At 39.2% G+C, this 21905-nt stretch overlaps 1 protein-coding gene across 1 annotated transcript; it reads left to right on the plus strand.

The window, feature by feature from the left end:
- The first annotated feature begins 229 nt into the window (after nt 1–229).
- On the plus strand, nt 230–20982 carry Lipm (lipase family member M). The gene is made up of 9 exons (XM_046456794.2): nt 230–540; nt 5780–5897; nt 9309–9507; nt 10345–10454; nt 13856–13992; nt 14137–14283; nt 15471–15542; nt 16395–16466; nt 18983–20982. Exons 1-9 carry the CDS (start codon nt 394–396, stop codon nt 19250–19252), a joined length of 1272 nt encoding a protein of 423 aa, XP_046312750.1. The 5' UTR covers nt 230–393; the 3' UTR covers nt 19253–20982.
- Nucleotides 20983–21905: the final 923 nt, after the last annotated feature.

Genomic DNA, 21905 nt, shown 5'->3' on the forward strand with positions numbered 1-21905 from the left:
CTCCAGATCTTGCTACATGTAAAAGAAAAATATAAACTGGGTTGTGGGGAGGTGCTCCTTATGGTCCTTATTACCCAGTGATGAAGAACAGGGATTTTATAGGCTGTATCATATGCCTGAAACTCTGGGTGGCATCAAAGCAAATTCTACACACCTAGAAGTTGAAGGATTGGTGATTACAAGTTGTGTGAGGGAGGAGCGGGAGGAGCCAAATGGTGTTGGGACATCCTAGGCAGTTCCAGTCTACTCTGTCCTGTGAACTAAGTTGTTCAATTCACTTGAGCATTTGCAGAAGAAATTGTAGCTGGGAAATATATAAAAGGGTTTTGAAATCTGTAGATCCCTCTTGTGACTTCAGATGTAGTTGTTTAAAATAAATGCAGATGTTGGACCATGTCAGAAATCTTGTCAAGAGTGTGGATTGTTTCACACAGAGTGGAGATGTGGCTTCTCATTCTGGTGGCGTATTTGTTCCAAAGAAATGTGAATTCAGGACATATGCCTACTAAAGCTGTGGACCCAGAAGCATTCATGAATGTTGTAAGTCGGGGTTTTTCATAATGTTTTGGGGAAGTGGAGTGACCTATGTGTTCATGTATCATCTGTGTGATATCTGCATTGTGTATCATATATTTATATCTGGTGGCGATTCATGCTAGCAGGGCCCAGTGGTAAAATAGGTAATCGGGCTGGACAGAAGGCTACACTGGGTGTCAGTAGACCTGGGGCTCCACCAATTCAGTAAACTTGGGTGAACAGTTTCCTTCCTTTGGGCTTCACATAATTTATCTTTTAACTCTTAGGTTCATCCTATGAGCAAGAAGTAACTGAGGTGTTTGGGGCCCACCTCAGACCCCTGGTTGCCCCGACCCATTTTGTCTGTGCTTTTATTCTTTTTCCACTTTCTCCCACAATGTAAGGTATCAGCCCTGACTTCTTGCTACCGGGCCACCTACTTCTGGTAGCATCTGGTACCATCCTAATCTATGCTTTTCACCCTGCTCTGGACTGCTAACTCTGTTGATGACAATAAGAGGGTCCTCTGAGTTCTGGAGAAGGCCTCCTGTGAATGAAAGGCATGACACACCTCTTTACATCTCCCAGGGAATTTTTTTGTAGCTTACTTTCAAATTCCAACCCTTATCCCATAGCAGACATTGTGTTAAAAGTGACAAAGATATGATTTTATTTCGTCTTTACTGCCCTATGCAGTAGATAACATCATGCACATTTTTCAAATCAAGAAACTGAGATTAAAGAAGTTAAGCAAGTTAAACAAGGCCCCACACTGGTACATGGCAGAGCTACAATTTAAATTCAGGGCCCGCCTAACCTTTACAAAGCCTATAATTATAACCACTGTGCATGCAATAAACAATAAACCCTCCTAGGTGAGGAGGAGGAGGAGGGGCTACCTCCAGATGAGTGAGATGATTGTGTGCAATGTCCACAACAAGAACTCATCTAATTCCTCCCAGAAAGAAGAAACTTAACATATGTTTTTGTAGGTTTAAGACTCTTTTTTATAAAAACCTATTTTTGTGAGTTCTAAAATTGACAGGCAGTAGAAATATTCTGAGTCTGCTAACTATCAGGTTCCTTCTGACCATCCCAATGACTGACAGATGGTTTGTCTAAATAGTAAATATATTAGTGTAAACCCTTGGGGAGTCATTTTTGGGCCCTGAGACTGTCCTGTACAGAGTCCTCTGGTTTATATGTAAAGAGAATTTCTTTGACTACCAACAAAGACAATCTTCCTAGCTCTCCCCATACTACTGGATCTTCAAGAAGGATTTCTTAAGAATAAAACCCATTGAATTGTTCTCTGCCATTGAGCAGGAGGTTTATATAATTATTGGTGTAAATTCATCAATAGAATAAAAATAGTTGAATCTGAATTGATTTTGACTCTGTATCCTGATAAATATGGGTTGTAGTCTATCCTATACTTTGGTATACAACTGGCTTCATTCATGTATATTTTTAGCAAGTGTTTATTGAGCACCTACTAGACACCTGATATGGTGCTATGCACTGAAGTCACAGAGATCTCAGAATATCAAAAGCCTTGACTTCATGGAGCTCACAACCCAGCAGGAAAGACTATCAGTTACTAATTAGGAGAATAATGAATTCAAAGAATAAAACATAAAACAGAAGAAACTAATCAGGAAGCTTAAGAAAGTTGCTAAAGTAGGGTTTCTCACCTGACATCTGAAGGATGAAGAGGACTTAGGTAAGAGGGTGGTGGCTGAGAGGTCAGCATGTGGGAGAGATGGAGCAGCTGGGAACATGCCATCTTCAAGGAGCTGAAGACAGGCTCTGGTGAGTTGGCTTTTAAACACTGAGATCCTTTGTTATTACAAAATAATATGTTTCATTATAGAAAATCTGAAAAAATGCAAAGGAGACCAATAATCACTAACAGACCCTGGACCCAAGACTACCCACTAACAACAGTGTCATATATGCTCTTGTTTTCTTTAAAAGCTACGACTTTTTCTGCTATCTCAAGCAAGGAGGAAGAGTGCCATGCAGCTGACTGTTCTCTAACCTTTTTTCTACTTCATCTATGTCATGAGAATTTCCCAAAGAGTTTAAATAACCTTCTAAGCACATCATTCCAACTTTTCGCATGAAGTTCCATTTGTCGGGGGAGGGTGTATATTTTTCTCAGGTTCTCGGGGGAGCAGACAGACTGTAAGGCCGAATTGATGTTCAGGTTGTTTTCTGAGGAGAACCCTTAGAGATGGGTGCAGTGGTGCACACCTGTAGTCCCAGCTACTTGGGAGGCTGGGGCAAGAGGAGCACTGGAGTACATGAGTTCAAGACCAGTCTCAGAAATAGAGTGAAACCCTGTCCTGTCTCAAACACACGTACACACACACACACACACACACACACCACAGAGAGAGAGAGAGAGAGAGAGAGAGAGAGAGAGAGAGGGAGGGAGGGAGGGCGAGCGAGCGCCTTGGGATCAACAGCTGTGGAAAGGAGTAGCAGGAATGGGTAGAGTGTGCATTATGATTTGGACTCTGAAATAGCCTCAACAAACCCCCCTGGGGAGCTCAAGAACTAGAATCATCTGGACTGAGATGCCCAGTCTTTGTGCCCCAAACAAATCCGTCTTTGAATGTGGCAGGAAGGGAGGTGCCTTTGAAAAAAAGTGATTCTCTACAGTTGAGGCCATCCCTTAAGAGGGTGACAGGCAAGGCTCTCTGCTGACAACAGCAGATAGGACAAGTGCTTCAAGGAAGGGGGATCTGGGAAGAGCTTCTCAGCATCCACCAGAATGTTTATTTAACCAATGTCCCAGTATAATTTTTTATTTCTATAAATAATGCTGGCATAAACATCCTTATCATTATGATTTAATATATATCTCTGATTTTTTTTCCTTAAGTTAAATTTTGAAGAATGGACAATGGAATTCGAAGTTAAATGTCAAATACAGTTCTAATTTGTGAATTTACAATTAAATTAAAAAGTTAAATATTTAGAGTTTAAAAATATGTACATATATTGATGAACTACCCTCAAAAATGGTTATGCAAACTGGCAAGTTGAGAAGCAGTATCCCATCCTTCAGACTATGATGGGCCTGTATTTTTATGCCCACAAATTTACGTTCTAGGCTGGGGATTTGGCTCAAGTGGTAGCTCGCTCGCCTGGCATGCGCAGGGCGCTGGGTTCCATCCTCAACACCACATAAAAATAAAATAAAGATATTGTGTCCACCTAAAACTAAAAAATAAATATTAAAAAAAGTATGTTCTACTACTATCATGCATCTGTTGACTATCAACAGTGTTCACTGAGGCTGGGATGCCCACGCCCACAATGCTTACTTCCTCAGTTCCCTTGAGTAACTTCTTTTCAATCCTCAAGGTCCAGCTGAAATCCTTCCTTCACAGGGCCTTGCCTGACTAGCCCTGCTCCTGACGCCCTCCCCGCTCACGATTCCTTTACTCTCTCCTTCACTCACATCTCTCAACCCTCATTGAAAAATAACCTCTAAATAAACACTTGTCACAGTTCTCTGTTCTGATGTTTTACATATTTATTTTATCTCCCTAAGTAGTCTCCAATAGTGATCCTTGAATGTTAGTTCCCAGACCAGCAAAATCAGCATTACCTGGGAACGTATGTCATTGAGGCCAGACACAGTGGCCCACACCTGGACACCAGCTGCTTAAGATCCTGGAGGACTGAAAGTTCAAAGCCAGCTTCAGCAACTTAGTGAGGCCCTAGGTAACTTAACGAGACACTATCTCAAAAAATAAAAAGGACTGGGGACGTGGGTGTTAAGAGCCCATAGGTTTAATTCCCAGTACCAAAAAAAGAAGAAAAAAGAAATGTCATTGGAATTACTGACTCTATTAGAAACTTTGAGAGTGGAGTCCAGCAATTTATGATTTAATGCTAAGTAATTAATGATTTAAGGTAAGTAATTCTGATGCATGCTGAAATTTTTAAAAGTTAAGTATGCAATGGTGCTACACACACACACACACACACACACACACACCCTACATTCCATAAGATATGGTTAAGTTTGAATTACAGTAGCAGCCAATATCAATTGAGGACATACTACTAATTAGTGTTATATGTTTATTATCTTTTTACAGCACTATTATGTAGTATGAACCAACAGTGAATAAAATGAAAACAATTTAATCAAATTTCCCAAGATCATATGGTCAATTTTGTATTAATGTTAGAGTCAGGATTAAATATTGAACAGTAGGACCAAAGGGCTTTCCTGTTAATGACCATGCTCTATTCTACGTCAGGCATTTGGCACTTGGCTTCTCTTCTCTTGCTCATTTTAAAGCATCCTTGAAAAAAATAGTTCTCTGCTTCTCTGGATGATGACACAGTGAGGATGCTTAGGTGATCTCTGCAGCTTCCTATTTTACAAAGAGGTTTCTACACATAACCAATGCATGGAGTAGGGACTTTTAACCAGGAGCCCATAAATAGGCAACAAGGATCTGAAACCCCTGAAATTATATGCAAATACATTTTTGTGTGTCCATGTGTATATCATTAAAGCCTTGAATTCATAAGGGCTCTTTAAACTTGTTAAGAATCGCTGCTCTTGAGTATGTCATTTTAGAACTGGAAAGAACTGGAAAGGCATGGCCCAGGGATTCTCATAAATTGTTCTGGAATAAGGCCCTGCTGGCTGTATTAGAATCACCTGATTTCTAACTTGAAGTAGAACCAAGAATCTGTATGCTTAGATGCCCTGGATGATTCTGACGCATATTCGGTTTTTGGAATCAGTGTTCTCATCCAGTGCTTCTCAAACAATAGAGTGCATTAGAATTCCTTTAAAAGATTGTTAAAACAAAAATGACTGGGTCCTATCTTAGAGTTCCCAATTCAGGATGTTTGGTTGGAATGTGATAATCTGCATTTCTAACAAGTACCCAAGTAATGCTGATGCTTTGGGCCCACACTTTGAGAACCATCACTTCAGTCCAGGTTCCATATTAGAAATAAAGAAAGTGAGGGAGAATGTAGCTCATGGTAGAGCACTCTCGCCTAGCTTGGCTGAGATCCTGGGGTCAACCCCCAGCATCATAAAAAGGTGAGCACTGGAGAAGGTTGGCTGTTTCTTGTTTTTTTGAGGTAACATGGTTTGGGAAAATCAAGGACTTTTTTTTAATCTGTCTTTCAGCATCTGAGAATCAACGTTTACTTTTGAATCCTTGCGAGTACAGCCATATAGAGCTGAATTCAGAAATAAATTGTGCTTTTTCCATAGAGCGAAATCATCCTCCATAAAGGCTATCCCTGTGAGGAGTATGAAGTTGCAACTGAAGATGGGTATATCCTCTCCATTAACAGAATTCCTCAAGGCCTACTATCACTTAAGAAGAAAGGTATGGTTGGCCCAGTGTCACCCCAACACAGCAGCTTCCTTGTACCTGCGACTTCCTCGTGATTTCTGTTTGTAGACGTCAGGATTCTTAGTGCAGCCAGGTAACCATCAGTCAGGTCAAAGGATGATGTTAGTTTCCCCAGAATCTCCATCACCACCACCCTATCCCACTCAACACCCATCAGTTATTTCAAATAAACATACAGTGTTTGCTTTTAAAAAAAAAAAAAACACCGATAGACTGAGTTGGGGGTTAGTTCAGTGGTAGAGCATGTGCTTAGCATGTGTGAGCCCTAGGTTTGAGCCCCAGCACCAACAAACAAAATCCAAAACAAAATAAACCACCTTCAATAAAAATCCATTTCTTCACCTCTTCTAGCACTTAACTCTTTTCCCAAAGTCCTCCTGTATAAATGTTCTAGAATATTCAATGATGATCCCTTGAACCTCACCAACCCATACCGGTGAAGAGTGGAAACTCTACCACGCTCACCACCTCACATTTATAAGCTGTATTCCCCCATGCAAAGAGCACTTTAAATATTTAAAATGTCTCCTCATTTTTCTTCCTTTGTTTGTTTTGTTGGTTCTTTTTAGTTATACATGACAGAAGAATCCATTTTGGTATATTATACAAGCATGGGAGATGTATAATTCTAATTAAGATCCCAATCTTATGGTTGTACACAATAGTGAGATTCACTGTGGTGTATTCATAAATGTATGTAGGAAAATTATGTCAGATTCATTCCACTGTCCTTTCTTTTCCTATCTCCCCTCCCTTCCCTTCATTCCCCTTTGTCTAATCCACTGAATTCCTGTTTTTCCCCTCCCCCACTTATTGTGAGTTATCATCTACATATCAGAAAAAACATTTGACCCTTGTTTTTTCTTTTTTAGATTGGCTTATTTTACTTAGCATGATAGTCTTCAGATCCATCCATTACTGGCAAATGTCATAATTTCATTTTTCTTTATGGCTGAATAGTATTCCATTGTGTACATATGCCACAATTTCTTTATCCGCTCGTCTACTGAAGGGCAAGTACGTTGGCTCCATAGCTTAGCAATTCTGAGTTGAGATGCTGTGAACATTAATGTGGCTGCGTCACTGCTGTATGCTGATTTTAAATCCTTTGGATATACACCAAAGAGTGGGATATCTAGGTCAGATGGTGGTTCCTTTCCTAGTTTTTTGATTGCCTCAGTTTTCACTAAGGACATTTTAAGAACCAAGCTGTGTATACACATTTTTAATTCTTGATATATCTGTATAGTTTGTATCATTTCATTTTTTTTAATTTGTGAGATGCTCAACTAATAGTGGCTTTTAAAAAATTCATCTTCATTACTAATTAAAATATTCTCATATTCCATTTTATTTGGCTCTCATTGTTTTAATACTCTAGCTCTTTATTTGCAGCAGTACCTACATTATCTGTCACATCTACAGATAGTATCATTTCTGTTTTTAAAAAATATATTTTTTAGTAGGGGATAGGAAAGGTAGTAGAATACAACAGTCACTAATATGCCATTATGTAAAAATGTGAGTGTGTAACCGATGTGATTCTGCAATTTGTATTTGGGGTAAAAATGGGAGTTCATAACCCACTTGAGTCAAATGTATGAAAGATGATATATCATAAGCTTTGTAATGTTTTGAACAACCCATAAAAAAAAAGAAAATGGTTTTGGGATCACCACCCAAAAAATAAATAAAAAATAAAAAATATATTTTTAAGATTTTTTTTTAGTTGTAGATGGACATGCACGATGCCTTTATTTTATTTATTTATTTTTATGTGGTGCTGAGGATCAAACCTAGTGCCTCACACATGCGAGGCAAGCATTCTACCGCTCACCTACAACCCCAGCCTAGATAATATCGTTTCTTACGTTCTTATTATATACCAGGTACAATAGTAAATGCTTTACTATCATTTAAGGTTCACCATAACCCTAAGAAACTGCCACTCACAGAGGTTATGTCACTCCCAGAAAGTCTGTGCTAGCACTTGCTAGAATGTTGCACTCAGATCCAGATCTGTTTGACAGTGTAGCCTTTGTTTTTAACTAGAATCAGAAAATACTGGGAAACACTGTTGGCCTTCAGAATAAATAAGCTTCAGGGTTCTTGTTTTGTTCCAATTTTTACTCATGTTATTTTTTGAAAATCAACTCCTTTTTTACACTAGAGACCCAGTTGTGCTTTATGTATGTCCAACATGTTTCCACCTCAGTGCCTTTGAACTTAAGTTCTCACTTTGGACCATCAGATGTCTATGCAGCTTGCCCAGACCCTTCTTCCCTGATCTGCCTTCTCAAAACAGCAACCCCTTGCCATCTAGTCACAGCTCTCCCCTTACCTGGCTTACTTTTCCTTCCAGCATTTAATATTCCCTAATATGGCAGATAATTGCTTGTTAGTGTATCATCTGTCTCTCCCCTACCAGAGTGTAAACTCAGTGGGAACAGGGACTTCATCTATTTTGTTCCAAGGCAGTAAGACTATTGAGCACATTGTAGGTGCTAATAAATACCTTTTAAAAGAATGAATGGATTATGTATAAAAGAAAAAAATGAGTTGCCTAGGAACATGGAGAGAACTTTTCACTAACCCCCACAGATCCTGAGAGGTGAGCAAGGCATGCCACTTTAAAGCAATTAGCAACTACTAAGCATGGGGTTCAGCCTGCAGCCCCGTTCATGGATCAAGTTTGCTTTCTCATACCCTGACTCAGGGTATGAGTTGACTAATGCTGAACAGCTTGGGGTTCAAGGGAGCAGTCTTCTAGTCCAGTTGGAGGAACAATCCCCCCCCCGCCCCAGTGGCTGATATTGTTCCTGTAGATCGCATTTGCCTCTCTGGGCTATTCTTAATTTATTATACATTTATTATATAGCTATCATTCCTTACTATAACTTTATTTTGATGCTCAAATTTTCCTTCAAGCTGGCTTGAGGTTCCTTTTGACATGAAGGACCCTTACTCAATATATATGTATAGTATACTCTCTACTGGGGCACTTCTAATATTTTCTGAGGAGCACAAACAACTCCAGTAATAATAAATAAATAAAAACTACAATGGAAACTGAATTTTATTCTTTTTTGGGAGTTTTTTGGGGGGAGGGGTAGCCAGGCATCATGCCATCTGTTCCTTGTGCTTGATCATATTCAATATTAAAAAGAAGCATTTTACTGATGATGAGGAAATTGAGACACAAAGGTGTTTAGCAATGGGCCAAGATAATCAAGCTATCAAGCAGCTGAATCAGGATTCTGTCTGTATCTGATCATAGCCTTTCATAATTTTTTGTTTTGTCTGACCTGAAAGCCCTTGCACACTAGGGAATAACAAGAAGAGCAGAGAGCACTTTACACATGTGGAATTTTCTCTTGACTGCAGGTTCCAGGCCCGTGGTGCTCCTGCAGCACGGCCTGCTTGGAGATGCCAGCAACTGGATTTCCAACCTGCCCAACAACAGCCTGGGCTTCATTCTGGCCGATGCTGGTTTTGATGTGTGGATGGGGAACAGCAGGGGAAACACCTGGTCTCGGAAACACAAGACCCTCTCCATAGAGCAAGATGAGTTCTGGGCTTTCAGGTACATGGAGGAAGGTAGATATGGATGTCTTCAGGAGCACTAGGTAAAAAATTATAGCTTCTAGTTTCTGGATAATTCATTTTGGTTGTGTCATCAATATCCTAATATGATAATCCTGAATTTTCTTAATTCACTAGTAATTCTTTGGGGGAGATGGAGAATATTGGGTCCCCACATAGAAGGTTGGGTCTGGCTAATGGAGTGAAAATGCTCATTGGTGTCAGGTGATTGAGGCTGGAATGAGAGACGTGTAGACCCATTTCCTTGTAGGTGGGTATCCTGAGACTGGCTTCCATAAATGATAACAAGGAGAGTGCCCCCCAAAAGGAGAAGAGACCAGGTGACATATAATGGAGTGGGGGGACTGTTATACCTTGGGGGCCATTGATTTGATTAACATCTCTCATGGCCTAAATAGTTACTATTTTTACCCAAATTATATATTGATATTCAACCTTCTCTTTATACATTTCATCAAAGAGTTCCTGCCATGTCTTTAATATGTTTCCTATAAAGGAATCTGTATGACCTGCTGCTGATCTGCTAACTGGGTAAGAGGACCCCTCCATTAGGAGGTGGATCGTGTGCTCAAATAAATATTCACTGATGATCATTGTTCTATGATAACATCTGGAGAAAGCAGAGAGGTTCACTGACAGCCTGTAACCCCAGTGACATCCATGGATGGCAAGTTTGAAGCAAGTCCATCTGAGTGGCATAGTGATGAGCTATCAGGGCTGACCAGTCAAGAGCTTATTTGCAAATCCTGGGAGGGGGCAGTGATTCTGTCTGTATCTGATCATAATTTTTCATATAACTTTGTCTTTTCCCCTGTAGTTACGATGAGATGGCTAGGTTTGACCTTCCTGCAGTGATAAACTTTATTTTGCAGAAAACGGGCCAGAAAAAGATCTATTATGTCGGCTATTCACAGGGCACCACCATTGGTAGGTTCAAAGTCCATCAGGTTTGTATGCTCAGAACTGAGACATGAGCCTTTGGCACAAGCTGTGCCTGGAATCACTCCCTCATACTTCTTTCTGATTGGATGGTTTTCTCTTTAAAACTGAGCTGAGAGGAACAGGAATTGAATTGAGGGAGGGATGCAGTATGGTAGAAAGAGCAAGGGCTTTGAAATCAGAGAGATGTGGATTAAAATATTGTCTTTGCCAACCCATACCTAAATATCCTTCAGCAGATTCTCTAACTCCTCTGGCCCCAGTTTCCTCATCTACAAAATGGGGATAATAACTCCCTCTTAGCAGTGTTAGAACTGTTGGACTACTCAATATGATGATGTATGTAAAATCAGTGTCTACTCTCCTTTTGCTCTGGATGATTTTGTGAAAGACTTAATAGGTGGCCCATAGGATTCAGAACACTTACCTGGGGAGATGGAGATTGTGGTCATCTTAGCTCCTTATTGTATCAAAGTCAATAAGTGAAGTGTGATAGGCTTATATTAGGAGGCAGAAATATTTCAGGAGGCATGGCATGTGACGTGAGGAGGTGGCTTTCCAGAGAGAGATCTCTTTCCCCTCATCCTGAGGCCAAACCCTAAGATATAGGCCAGGGTACACTTTTCTAAGGAGAAAAGTGAGCAGTCACTTACTGTAAGTAATACTCATTCTTTAACCAGGACAGCTGGGTCCAGCCACCAGGATAAGGTTTATACTCATTATTATGGAAATATATAGTTTTGTAAACAATTTAATTTCGGGCCTCCTTTGGTATCTGTATTTTAATATCATCTTTATATCATGCAAGCCTTCATAATAATAATAATAGCCTTTTTCCAGGCACAGTGGTGCATGCCTGTAATCCCAGTGGCTCAGAAGGCTAAGGCAGGAGGATTGCAAGTTCAAAGCCAGCCTCAGCAAAATTGAGGCATTAAGCAACTCAGTGAGACCCTGTCTCTAAATAAAATACAAAATAGGGCTGGGGATGTGGCTCAGTGGCCAAGTGCCCCTGGGTTCAATACCTGATACCAGCTAAAATAAATAAATAATTGCCTTTTGTGAACACTTAATAACTGCCACCCCTTACATATGCATCATTTTGCTTTGTCTCTGCACAACAATATGTGAGAAAGATTTGTATCCCTATTTTATAGATAAATAATTTGTGGCTCACTGAAAGAGCTTAAACAAGTGCTTATACAGTAGGCTCTAAGCCAGGGCCTGTACCCATGTACTCAAAACTCATGCTAAATAATCACTGTGCAGTGAGGTCCATAAGGTGAGTAGGAATTATGTACACATTGCTAACTCCTATAAGAGTCTTTACTGACACCTCCAGAGACAATCTTAATGTCAAATTATTCCAAAAAACAAAAATAGATGACCTCTAGGATGATAGGTTCGTCATCATACTGAAAGCCTTATGAATGCAGGCCAATCGTGGGGATGCTTCAACCAGCCTTTAGTTAACTCGAAGGTTGCTTATTGTTCCCTTGATGTGACAATATACCATGCCATCAGTCTGAAACCATGTTTCTGAGACCTCAGTGGTCTATTCTGTCACTTTGTCTGTGGATGCTGACTTGCCAGGTGATTTGCTTCTGCAATCTTTCACAATGACTATTAAACATCGTCAGCAAGCCACGAGTTCACCTTTGGCTCTTTATCTTCAAGCAATAGTGGCCTCTTTACCTTTCTCTGAAATTACTCAGGTTTGGGCTCTGTCCTCAAGCAAGTAAGGAAAATAAAGTAGTTTACATACTCGCTTTGAGAAGTTTCAAGGAAAAAGGAACCACAATTAAAAGGGGGAAATCCAATATATATGTAAGGCAAACATTTTCTAAGAAAGCCCCTTCTGTGTCAAATTATTTGGATCTCTGCTATAAGTTGATTGGCCCTGACAAATATATCCTAAGAAAGGAGGCTGAGACTCCTGACAAACCTGGTTGGCAAAGACTAAAAAACATATGGCCCACATCCTCTGGTCACTGACTTTTATTAAACAGAGAGCACATGTAGTTTACCACACAGGATGAACCTGACTCCAAAGGAGAGTAAGCATTGCAGAATAATTCACTATTTATTCATTATTTTTATTTGATTCTCTCTTGTTTGTGTAAATCATAATGCTGCTGTCAGAATCCATTGAGGATGATGTGATTCACCAGGCTTCACACTACCAGTGTTCAATTTCACATGAAGGCAAGGTGCTGATGACAAGGCTAGGTGCTATTTTGAGAGGAAAGAAGGGGTAAAAAAGCATAAGGGTTTTCAAGTGGTAAACCATGGAGCTGTTAATATGGAGAACTTGAACATGCTTTGCATACAGAGAGGTAGTGCTGGGAGGGGTTATCTAGAGTTCTCAGATGTTGACATTGCTCAGGCTTAAGGTGGGGTGTAGTTTGTGTATTTCCACCCATTCCTGCTGATGGTATCACTGAGAGAGCAGAAGGTAAAAACATGTCACTTCTGTGCCTGCCTTTCTTTGCATGTGGCTGCCAAACCTAATCAGATGGAGGGAAAAGTAGAGAAAGAGCCTCTTCCTCATGCTCATCCACCTTCTAGGAACTAGCCTGAAGGCATGTGATTCTAGTTTTTCTCTGCCCAGCATTCTTCGCTGATTCCTCAAACTGCAAATACCACCCTAGGCAGAGCTTATGCAGGCTTTTTAAAAACAGACACATGGTATTTAAAATATAATGACAACATCCTGGCTTTAGGTAATTTCTCTTTTTCCCATGGGCTCCATAAAGATCTTCCCTAAATTTTGAGGAATTTGTCTCTATTCTACAGATATAGAAACTGAGTCACAGACTGATTTAACCAAGATCTTATGCCAAGTTTAAGGCATAAATAAGAAATGGAATCTAGTTCATTAGACAATTAACTGTCTATCATACTATGCTACAGTTTGGGTTCCTGAAAAGTTAGGGATCAAGGAAAACCAACCCAAACCCCGTGACCCCTATGCTCATTGTTACAGAACATACCTCTTACAGAGCAAGGTAATTTCTTAAATTCTGTTTCTTTCACTATAAAGTTGATTTTTATTTTTTAAAAAATAAGCTCAATTCTGGGAATTAGATGAGGTAAGAACCATGAATTTTCCCAGTAAAGTGTTCAGCATGTAATTACCCCAACATGTATATTTTTTCTCAAAGTCAAAATTTTTGTGTATTCAATAATTCAATGGAGAACTTACTGATTGAAAGCAAATATCATAGAAACACAGAGGAGTCTTTGCTGTTGCCCCTGCCAGAAGTTTATAATTTTATAGAATGATAATTAAGACACAATCACACTTAACTATTAAAATATTTTAACAAATATCCTTTTTACAGGTTCTAGGACATTTTGTGTCCATGATGACAAGTATTTCTCTCTTACAGGCTTTATTGCATTTTCCACGATGCCAGAGCTGGCTCAGAAAATCAAAATGTATTTTGCTTTAGCACCCATAGCCACTGTTAAATATGCAAAGAGCCCTGGGACCAAATTTTTGTTGCTGCCAGATATGATGATCAGGGTAGGTGACACCTCAGATAATCCCTTGTGTATGAAGAAGAGTCTTTCAGCCAAATTTTCTAAAATATAAACTTTTAAGTTATATTTTAATGTTTTTTTACTGCCCATACTTTAATGATTCCTATTTTACTTCATATTTTCACAGGGATTGTTTGGCAAAAAAGAATTTCTGTACCAGACCAGATTTTTCAGACAGTTTGTTATTTACCTTTGTGGCCAGATGATCCTCGATCAAATCTGTAGCAATATCATACTACTTCTAGGAGGATTTAACACGAACAATATGAACATGGTAAGTAGGAGCCTAGTCTCCAAGCCTAGTCTTCCAAGTCTCCTAAGCAAAGCGGGGCATAACTAGTGTCGCTCCGGGGATGTAAACTACTGTCAGTGAAGACAGTAAAGAGAAAAGATGTGCACCCAGTTATTTTACGTTTTAAAATTATTAGGAAATTCTACAAAGCTTCAGCAGGGGCTGAAGGTTGACCTTAGATTCCAGATGGAAGATTAGAATCTGGAAGTCAATAGAGGAAATGGCCATGCGTCATCCACCTCTTCTTTCCACTGGGGTCTTTTTGGTTTAAGTTCTGTGATGGGACATCTGAGAGTTTCAACTTGGCTCAGGCATAGCTATCAATTGGAGAGTGTCACAGGATGGGTTTCCTGCGGCAAATTGAGTTGGAGATTATTGTGTGGAATGATTTTGAGATCTGCTCTTGAGATAACACCCAGAGAAGGAAGGACACAAGATTTGGTGGGTGAAAATGTGAAGCATTGATGCAGTCTCAGGAAAAAACCTCAGTGGATTCTACAGGGATTCATGAAGATGGGGTGACCCTTCAGCCCTGTCCCAAGTTGGGAGGAAAGGGCTGGTCTTTATATTCCAAATCTCATTTAATGCAGACCACACTTGTAATGAGGGAGGCATTGGGCAGGCACTTCTCAGAAGCCAGGGTGATCCCAATCAGGACAGTTATTGGAGGAATGCCAGCAGCTGGAGGAACAGATCTTTAATTCCTGAACTTTATTGTTTTTCAGTTGATAATTTCACTTATAGCTACCATTTGATAGATATTCATTATGTGTCAGCTGCTACTCCCAATAACAAACCTATGCAATAAATATTATCAGTATCCTCACTTTACAGATTAGTATACTGAAATGTAGTGAGTTAAATTACTTGCCCAAATTTAAAAATTAAGCAGCAGAGTTAGACCCAATTCCAGAGTCCTCATTCTAAATATCTCTAGTATTATTTTTTAAGTGAATAAGTCAGTTCTAATGAGAAGCTATTCTCAGATGAAAAATGTAGGTGCCTGAGAATACATTTAGTGATATTTTATTGATGTGCATATGTACATTACTGTCTCATAGGTAATTACTAATAATTTGATGGTGTCTCTATATAGAGATTTGGTCTTGACAAGGTACATATCTTGTCAGTTTTTCCATGTCTCACAAACCACTCATGCTGTTTTACAGAGTCGAGCAAATGTGTATGTCGCCCACACTCCTGCTGGGACATCTGTGCAAAATATTTTACACTGGAGCCAGGTGAGAATGTTAAATTTGTAATCTTTCTAAGAGCTCTTGCACATTTTGTCTGGAATAGTCCAAGGATGCCCTTTTGACAGTTCTGGGGTTTGTGTTTATTCCATGATGATATGCAACCTGGTCACTGATGTTTCTATAGTGGACTTGATATAGATCAGGAAAATGAGAGGAAAGGACAGGAATGGTTTAAGGACATCTGCAGAAGATCTTAAAAATAAAATGGCCTATGTGAGAAACTTCTCTGTCTCTATCCACTTCAAAGACTGGCCTGGAAGAAATTATGTTTCCACATTCCCCTTGTGGCTTCTCCAACAGCAGAGTCAAGTAGGAACAAAGATACTCAGGTGGGCCTAGGGGCCCAGAGAGATTTTCACAGAAGTCCACTGCACTGTAGACTTCACCTATCATCTCAGAAGAAAAAGCTCTTTGTGTGTCTGTCTGTGAGGTGTGTGTGTGTGTAGAAAAATATTGCATGATCAAAATCAAAGAAAAATTCTAAATTGAATTAAGCTTTAGTCACTATCTCCCAGAATCACCACATTGCACAATTCCAGGGGTGGGCACTTTCCCATTGTAACCTCTAGAATTGTGTCAAATACCTACCCACGTGGATTACACTGAGGGTGCACTTCCTGGAGTTGCTAATGTGGTGGTCAGGTGTTTCTGCAGTCCGTCTCTTTCCCTGAGAGAGTCTGGTTCTTGCCTTTGCACTTTCTTAAAGATTATCCCAGAATGGAAGAGCAACTCAAAGGGTCTTGTTCTCTATTTCTCTCACAGTTTCAGATGTTACAGTAGCATATTTCCACTACCCCATCACCACATTTGAATATCTGGTAAATTTTTCTCTCCTAGGCAGTGAATTCTGGGGAACTCCGAGCATTTGACTGGGGGAGCGAGACCAAAAATCTGGAGAAAGGCAATCAGGTAAGAAAGACAAAGAGCATCTGCTGTACACATATCCTTTGGAAATGTGTGAGAAAGAAATTACAATGATAGGCAAGTTCAGGGGTGGGAATAAAATACAAGAGTTCAAGAAGGAAATGAGAGTTCATGTTTGACTCCATTTGAAAATGGAAAAAAAAAATCACAGCTTAGCCAAGAGACCTCTTGGCTTCTAGAATGGAATAGAAAGAATTTTTGCTAAGGCTTCCTTGTGAGCAAGACACAGTGCCTCTCTGGAACAAGATGAGGGAGATTTAGTTTAGGTATGAGTATTGTCTAGGAGGGAGAGTAGAACAATCCTTTTCTGATCAAAACAAGCAGACTGATGGGGATGGGAATATGAGGTTGTTGCATGACACAATAAAAAGAATGGCAAGTGAGGATTCCTGTATTAGTCTTGCCTCTGCTGTATAAGCTTGTGTGATAGTGGGTAAGCTGCTTTGATTCATCAGGACTCACTTAGCTTTAAAATAAAAAATAACTAAGATGGGTGTGGTGGTGCACACCTGTAATCCCAGTAGCTTGGAGGCTGAGTCAAGAGGATGGCAAATTCAAAGCCAACCTCAGTAACTTAGTGAGGCCCTAAGCAACTTAGTGAGACCCTGTCTCTAAATAAAATATAAAAAGAGCTGGGAATGTGGCTCAGTGGTTAAGCAACCCTGGGTTCAATCCCTGGCACCAAATATATATTTTTTAAATTATTGGATTAAGAAATTCTTAAGAATTATTCCTGATTACACTTTTAAGGAATTTGTAACTTGTAAGTTACAAATATGAAAAAGAATATTAGTAACCTAGCAAATACGTAGCCAGTGCTATGGAATAAATAAAAAATAGGAGTGTGAGGATCAGAATTGGATAAGGAGCTATTTTGGTCATTAAACTTTCACTGAGGATTATTGGTTAGCATAGATGTGAAGGTAAATAAATATTGATCATACAAACAAAATACGGGAGAAGAGTGGAAACAGCCTCATCTTACTCTGAGAAACTCACATCCTACTTAACATCCATTCTATACATCCATCTAGACAGAAAATGCTAGGAAACTGAACAGATTATGGAGTTATCCCTGGATAGCAAACTCTCAATCAGCTATCAACTACTTCTTTTTAGATCCTTCTTTACTTGTTACCTTAAAAAATATATATGTCTTTAGAAAAAGAGTTACTGTTCTGAGATAGTTTTAATTTATCAACATTTGTGGACTGAGTCCTAGAGAAATGATTCATGCAGAGTAGACACCAGAAAATGGTAATAGAAGGAAAAGGAAATAAAACACATAGAATGGGTTCATAGAATCAGGGCAACACGGACCTGGACAGGACATTTAGTTCAATCTCTTTCCATGTGGGATGAAAAAAAAATATGACTGACTCCATAGAATATTCCAACCTTTTATATCTAAATTTTTCTATGACTCTAAATTCTTAAGGGTGTCTAAGTTTGGAGCTGGGATACCATGGTGAATTTTGTGATAAGAAATGAGCCAATTCTATGGAAAATTCTGGATGCCAATTAATCTCAAGGACTCAGACTGCCAAGCATATTTATTAGCCCAGCTTGAAATTCCCAAGAAATAGGAAGATTATAACCCTTCTTTGGATAATTTGAGCAGAACAGGGAATTGGAGTTAGAACAGGCATTTAACTTGACCTTATTAAATTACCTGAGTGCCAGAGGCCAATTTGCGATTTCCCTAAGTGTTTGGAGATGCAGTCAAGCTGGGCATGTGCCAAGGGATGCTTGTGATCATTTAGTTTCTGTGAGGATCCAGAGGCCTTCCTAGCAGGATTTCTTGCCTTTCTATGTAGAATATTTCTAATTCTTGCCTGCTGAAGCATCTGTGAAATTATCTTTAAACACTAATAGTGACATTATTTTAAAATGTAATATATTTACTAGGAAATAATTAAACGTTATTCAATGTCTAATCCATAAGGTGTAGGGGATGGTGATGTTGCTCAGTGATAGAATGTGTGCAGGGCATACACCAGGTCCTGAGAAAAAAATATGACTGACTCCATAGAATATTCCAACCTTTTATATCTAAATTAGTCTATGACTCCAAATTCTTAAGGAACCACTCTCAGCACCACAATCACCCACAAACTGAAGGTAATGTTTTCTCACTTGATCTTGTAATTATCCCCATTTCATAGATGAAGAAACAGGTTTAATGATATTAGGTAATTTCCTTAAAGTAAGGAGCTGGAACAAAATTTTCATTTATTTGTTTGTTTGTTTGTTTGTTTGTTTGTTTATGTACTGGAGGGTGAACCCAGGCCCTTGTGCCTGCTAGGCAAGTGCTCTACCACTGAACTACCTCCCCAGCCAGAAGCTCTTAACTGGAATTCCAATGGCTCTAAAGCCCATGCATCTTTCACCACAATACATGCCATGTTTATTGTATTTATTTGAAATATAAATTATGAGCTTGGAAGTTCAAATATTTCAAGTTAAAACTATTTCAAGTTAAAACTATTCTTTCTCTCTAGCCAACACCTGTGAAATATAAAGTTCGAGATATGACAGTCCCGACAGCGATGTGGACAGGAGGTCAGGACTGGCTTTCAAATCCAGAAGATGTGAAGACACTGCTCTCTGAAGTGACCAACCTCATCTACCACAAGAACATTCCTGAATGGGCTCATGTGGATTTCATTTGGGGGTTGGATGCTCCTCACCGTATGTACAATGAGATCATACATCTGATGAAGCAGGAGGAGACCAACCTTTCCCAGGGAACTTGCAAGGTCACACTGTAAAGCCTCTGATACTGACAAGTTTGGGGGACAATCTTATGGGGTTAGGGCCAAGAGTAGAGAATTTTAAGGGGAATTTCCAGAAAAAGTAGAAGAGAGGGCAGAGATACAGTGTACATTCTTTGATATTTTTGCATTTGGCACTAAAACCATTATTTATTTTTTTTTTCCGATTAGTTAAACTAAACTAACTTGGTAAATTCAGGTTTTCTGTGCTATTAGATTTTCTATCATCTTGAAGAGTAGGTTCTTCCTGACAACCAAAAAGTATCTCTATATTCCCTACATCATTCAGGGAAACCTCCTTATAACATTTATTTTTTTCTGTAAGTCATATTTTTGAAGCAGTCAAGTAAAATGATAAATTGGGACAGACATTGAGGTCACAAATTTCTGAATTATTGTTAACTTTGACAAAATAAAATGACATTTGCACATTGTTACTATAGACAGGGTACTACCTAAGAAAGCCAGGATGCTTTAACAACAACAAAAAATCAAGGTACAGTGTGATTAAAATATGTTAAACATCCTCAGAATAGGGCCATGCTTTATACTTATATCTTAAAGAAGATAATTAGATAATTCTGGAGGATATTTATGAGTTTTCCAATAAATGCATAATGCTCGTGTATAGGACATATGTGTATATCAGCCCCTCAATTCTAGTTTATACCTGTTTGAGGGCTTATAGACTGTTGCTAGGAGACCTACTGGCCCAATTTTCTACCTCCAATAATTAAGAAAGGAAGAAAATATTTTACTGTCATGCACATAAAGAAATAAATTGTTCAGTATCTTATATTTTGATCATGAGAAAGTCACTGTTAGTCTCTACAACTCATTCTAAGGTAGATTTGTTTCTTTAGAAAACTGTTCAATTTTCACACAGTTTCAAAGAGTGCTGTTTTGAAAAATCTCCTCTGAAATCTATCAAAAATATACTGTGTACGTCAGTGGTATACTGTTGAAAGTACATTGGTGTGTGATGAAGGTATAATTTTTAAAGTGTACTGCTGTGTGAAATTTACATTTTTTTCATCCCCAGGCTCACCTGGTAACTCCGTTCAATGCTAAAGAATCTTGAATAATTTATGTAAGTCACACTTAAATTCTTCATAATCATGTCTACACTACTACTTCCCTCAGGGCCTGTACATAGTTCAATAAATATTTTTTGGATTTGATTTTTTTATTATACCTTTGTTCTGTTCAAGGATAATAAATCTTTCACCCTTAGACTAACTTGTTACCAAATATAGTATGGTTTAGTCCATGTCTACAGCTATACCTACGTGCCGAGAGCCATCTGTGAACTGTGCATAAACTAAAGTGATGTGGAAGCCATTAGGCAGGAAAGCCTGGAATCAGGAACTCCCAGTGGCAACTCCCAGTGGCTGGTTTGAGAATGTTTGGTTCGTGTGGCTTCCTATCCAGCTCCATCACAAGTTCAGCACAGCCTTGGAGATGAGATGACCCACTGGAACCACACAGCCTCTTGAAAATGGGTGTAGCTTGACAAAATGCCAATCAACCTGTTTATTGCAAGACCCCTGACACACTGAGAAGCAAGTCTCCTCCTGCTGAAACCTGACCCCTGCCTCTGATGTACTCCCCCTTTAATAAAGAAGAGGGACCATTTTTTGTTGTTCAGTTCCAGCTCCTATCAGGACTGGAAGACCTATCAGGTGCCCCAATCTACCTAATTTCTGGCTCTGGCTCTATTTCTTACTAATTATTTCAGACTTTCTAGTTCTCAGGAGGTTCACACCTCCTGAGCAGGAAGCTACCCTAGCAGGGTGCTGGTTGCCCCACAATACCTAAGTCAGACATATTTTAAAAGTGTATTTATTTCTACTCTGTCTTATTCACAAAGGAAATAAAATAGATATTTGATATTCATAGTATCTCACTTAAAAATACAATCCAGATACCACCTCATTATGTTTTTCTATTTTTTGTGAAAAATTTCTTCATCTGAATAAGTTCCATCAACGTTTAAAATTTTATCAATAAAATGAGCCAAACTGGAGCTTAGGGTGCAGCACTGGGCATGCTTAGACCCTGGGTTCAATCCCCAGCACTATGAAAATATAAAATAAATAACACTGCCAGGCAAGGTGGTGCATGCCTGTAATCCCAGCAGTTCTGGAGACTGAGGCAGGAGGATCTCAGTTTCAAAGCTAGTCCCAGCAAAAGCGAGGTACTAGGCAACTCAGTGAGACCTTGACTCTAAATAAAATACAAAATAGGGCTGGGGATTTGGCTCAGTGGTAGAGTCCTCCTGAGTTCATTCCCCAATACCGAATAAATAAATAAATAGATAGATAGATAGATAGATAAATACTAATGAGCTTAGTAATCAACTTACATTTACATGAGGATTTTAGTTTATTTTTTTGGTACTAGGGATCAAAACCAGGTCTTCATGCATGCTAAGCATACACTTTTCCACTGAACTCCCCTTGTCCCAGAAAGATATTTCTGAACAGACATTTTGATAGTGCCACATACTGTTCAAACAAAGATAATTTTTGTTTGTAAACTGAAACCAAAATGTCTAGTGGTATGCTGGTAAACCAGTACTGGGTGAGCAGGGAGGAAGAAGCTCTGCTTTGTAGCATTTGCTAATCTGAGGTATAAAGACACCCACCAC

The sequence above is a fragment of the Marmota monax genome, unplaced genomic scaffold, assembly GCF_021218885.2.
Source record: "Marmota monax isolate L192 unplaced genomic scaffold, Marmota_monax_Labrador192_F-V1.1 WCK01_AAM20220418_F8-fsc00166, whole genome shotgun sequence".
In the NCBI taxonomy this organism is placed as follows: Eukaryota; Metazoa; Chordata; class Mammalia; order Rodentia; family Sciuridae; genus Marmota; species Marmota monax.

What these genes read in the sequence shown, in the direction of transcription:
- Lipm (XM_046456794.2), top strand. Translation starts at nt 394, where the DNA reads ATGTCAGAAATCTTGTCAAGAGTGTGGATTGTTTCACACAGAGTGGAG. An exon ending in TGCCAGATATGATGATCAGG is followed by an intron (nt 13,993 to 14,136) that starts GTAGGTGACACC and finishes ATATTTTCACAG; the next exon opens with GGATTGTTTGGCAAAAAAGA. An exon ending in ATATTTTACACTGGAGCCAG is followed by an intron (nt 15,543 to 16,394) that starts GTGAGAATGTTA and finishes TTTCTCTCCTAG; the next exon opens with GCAGTGAATTCTGGGGAACT.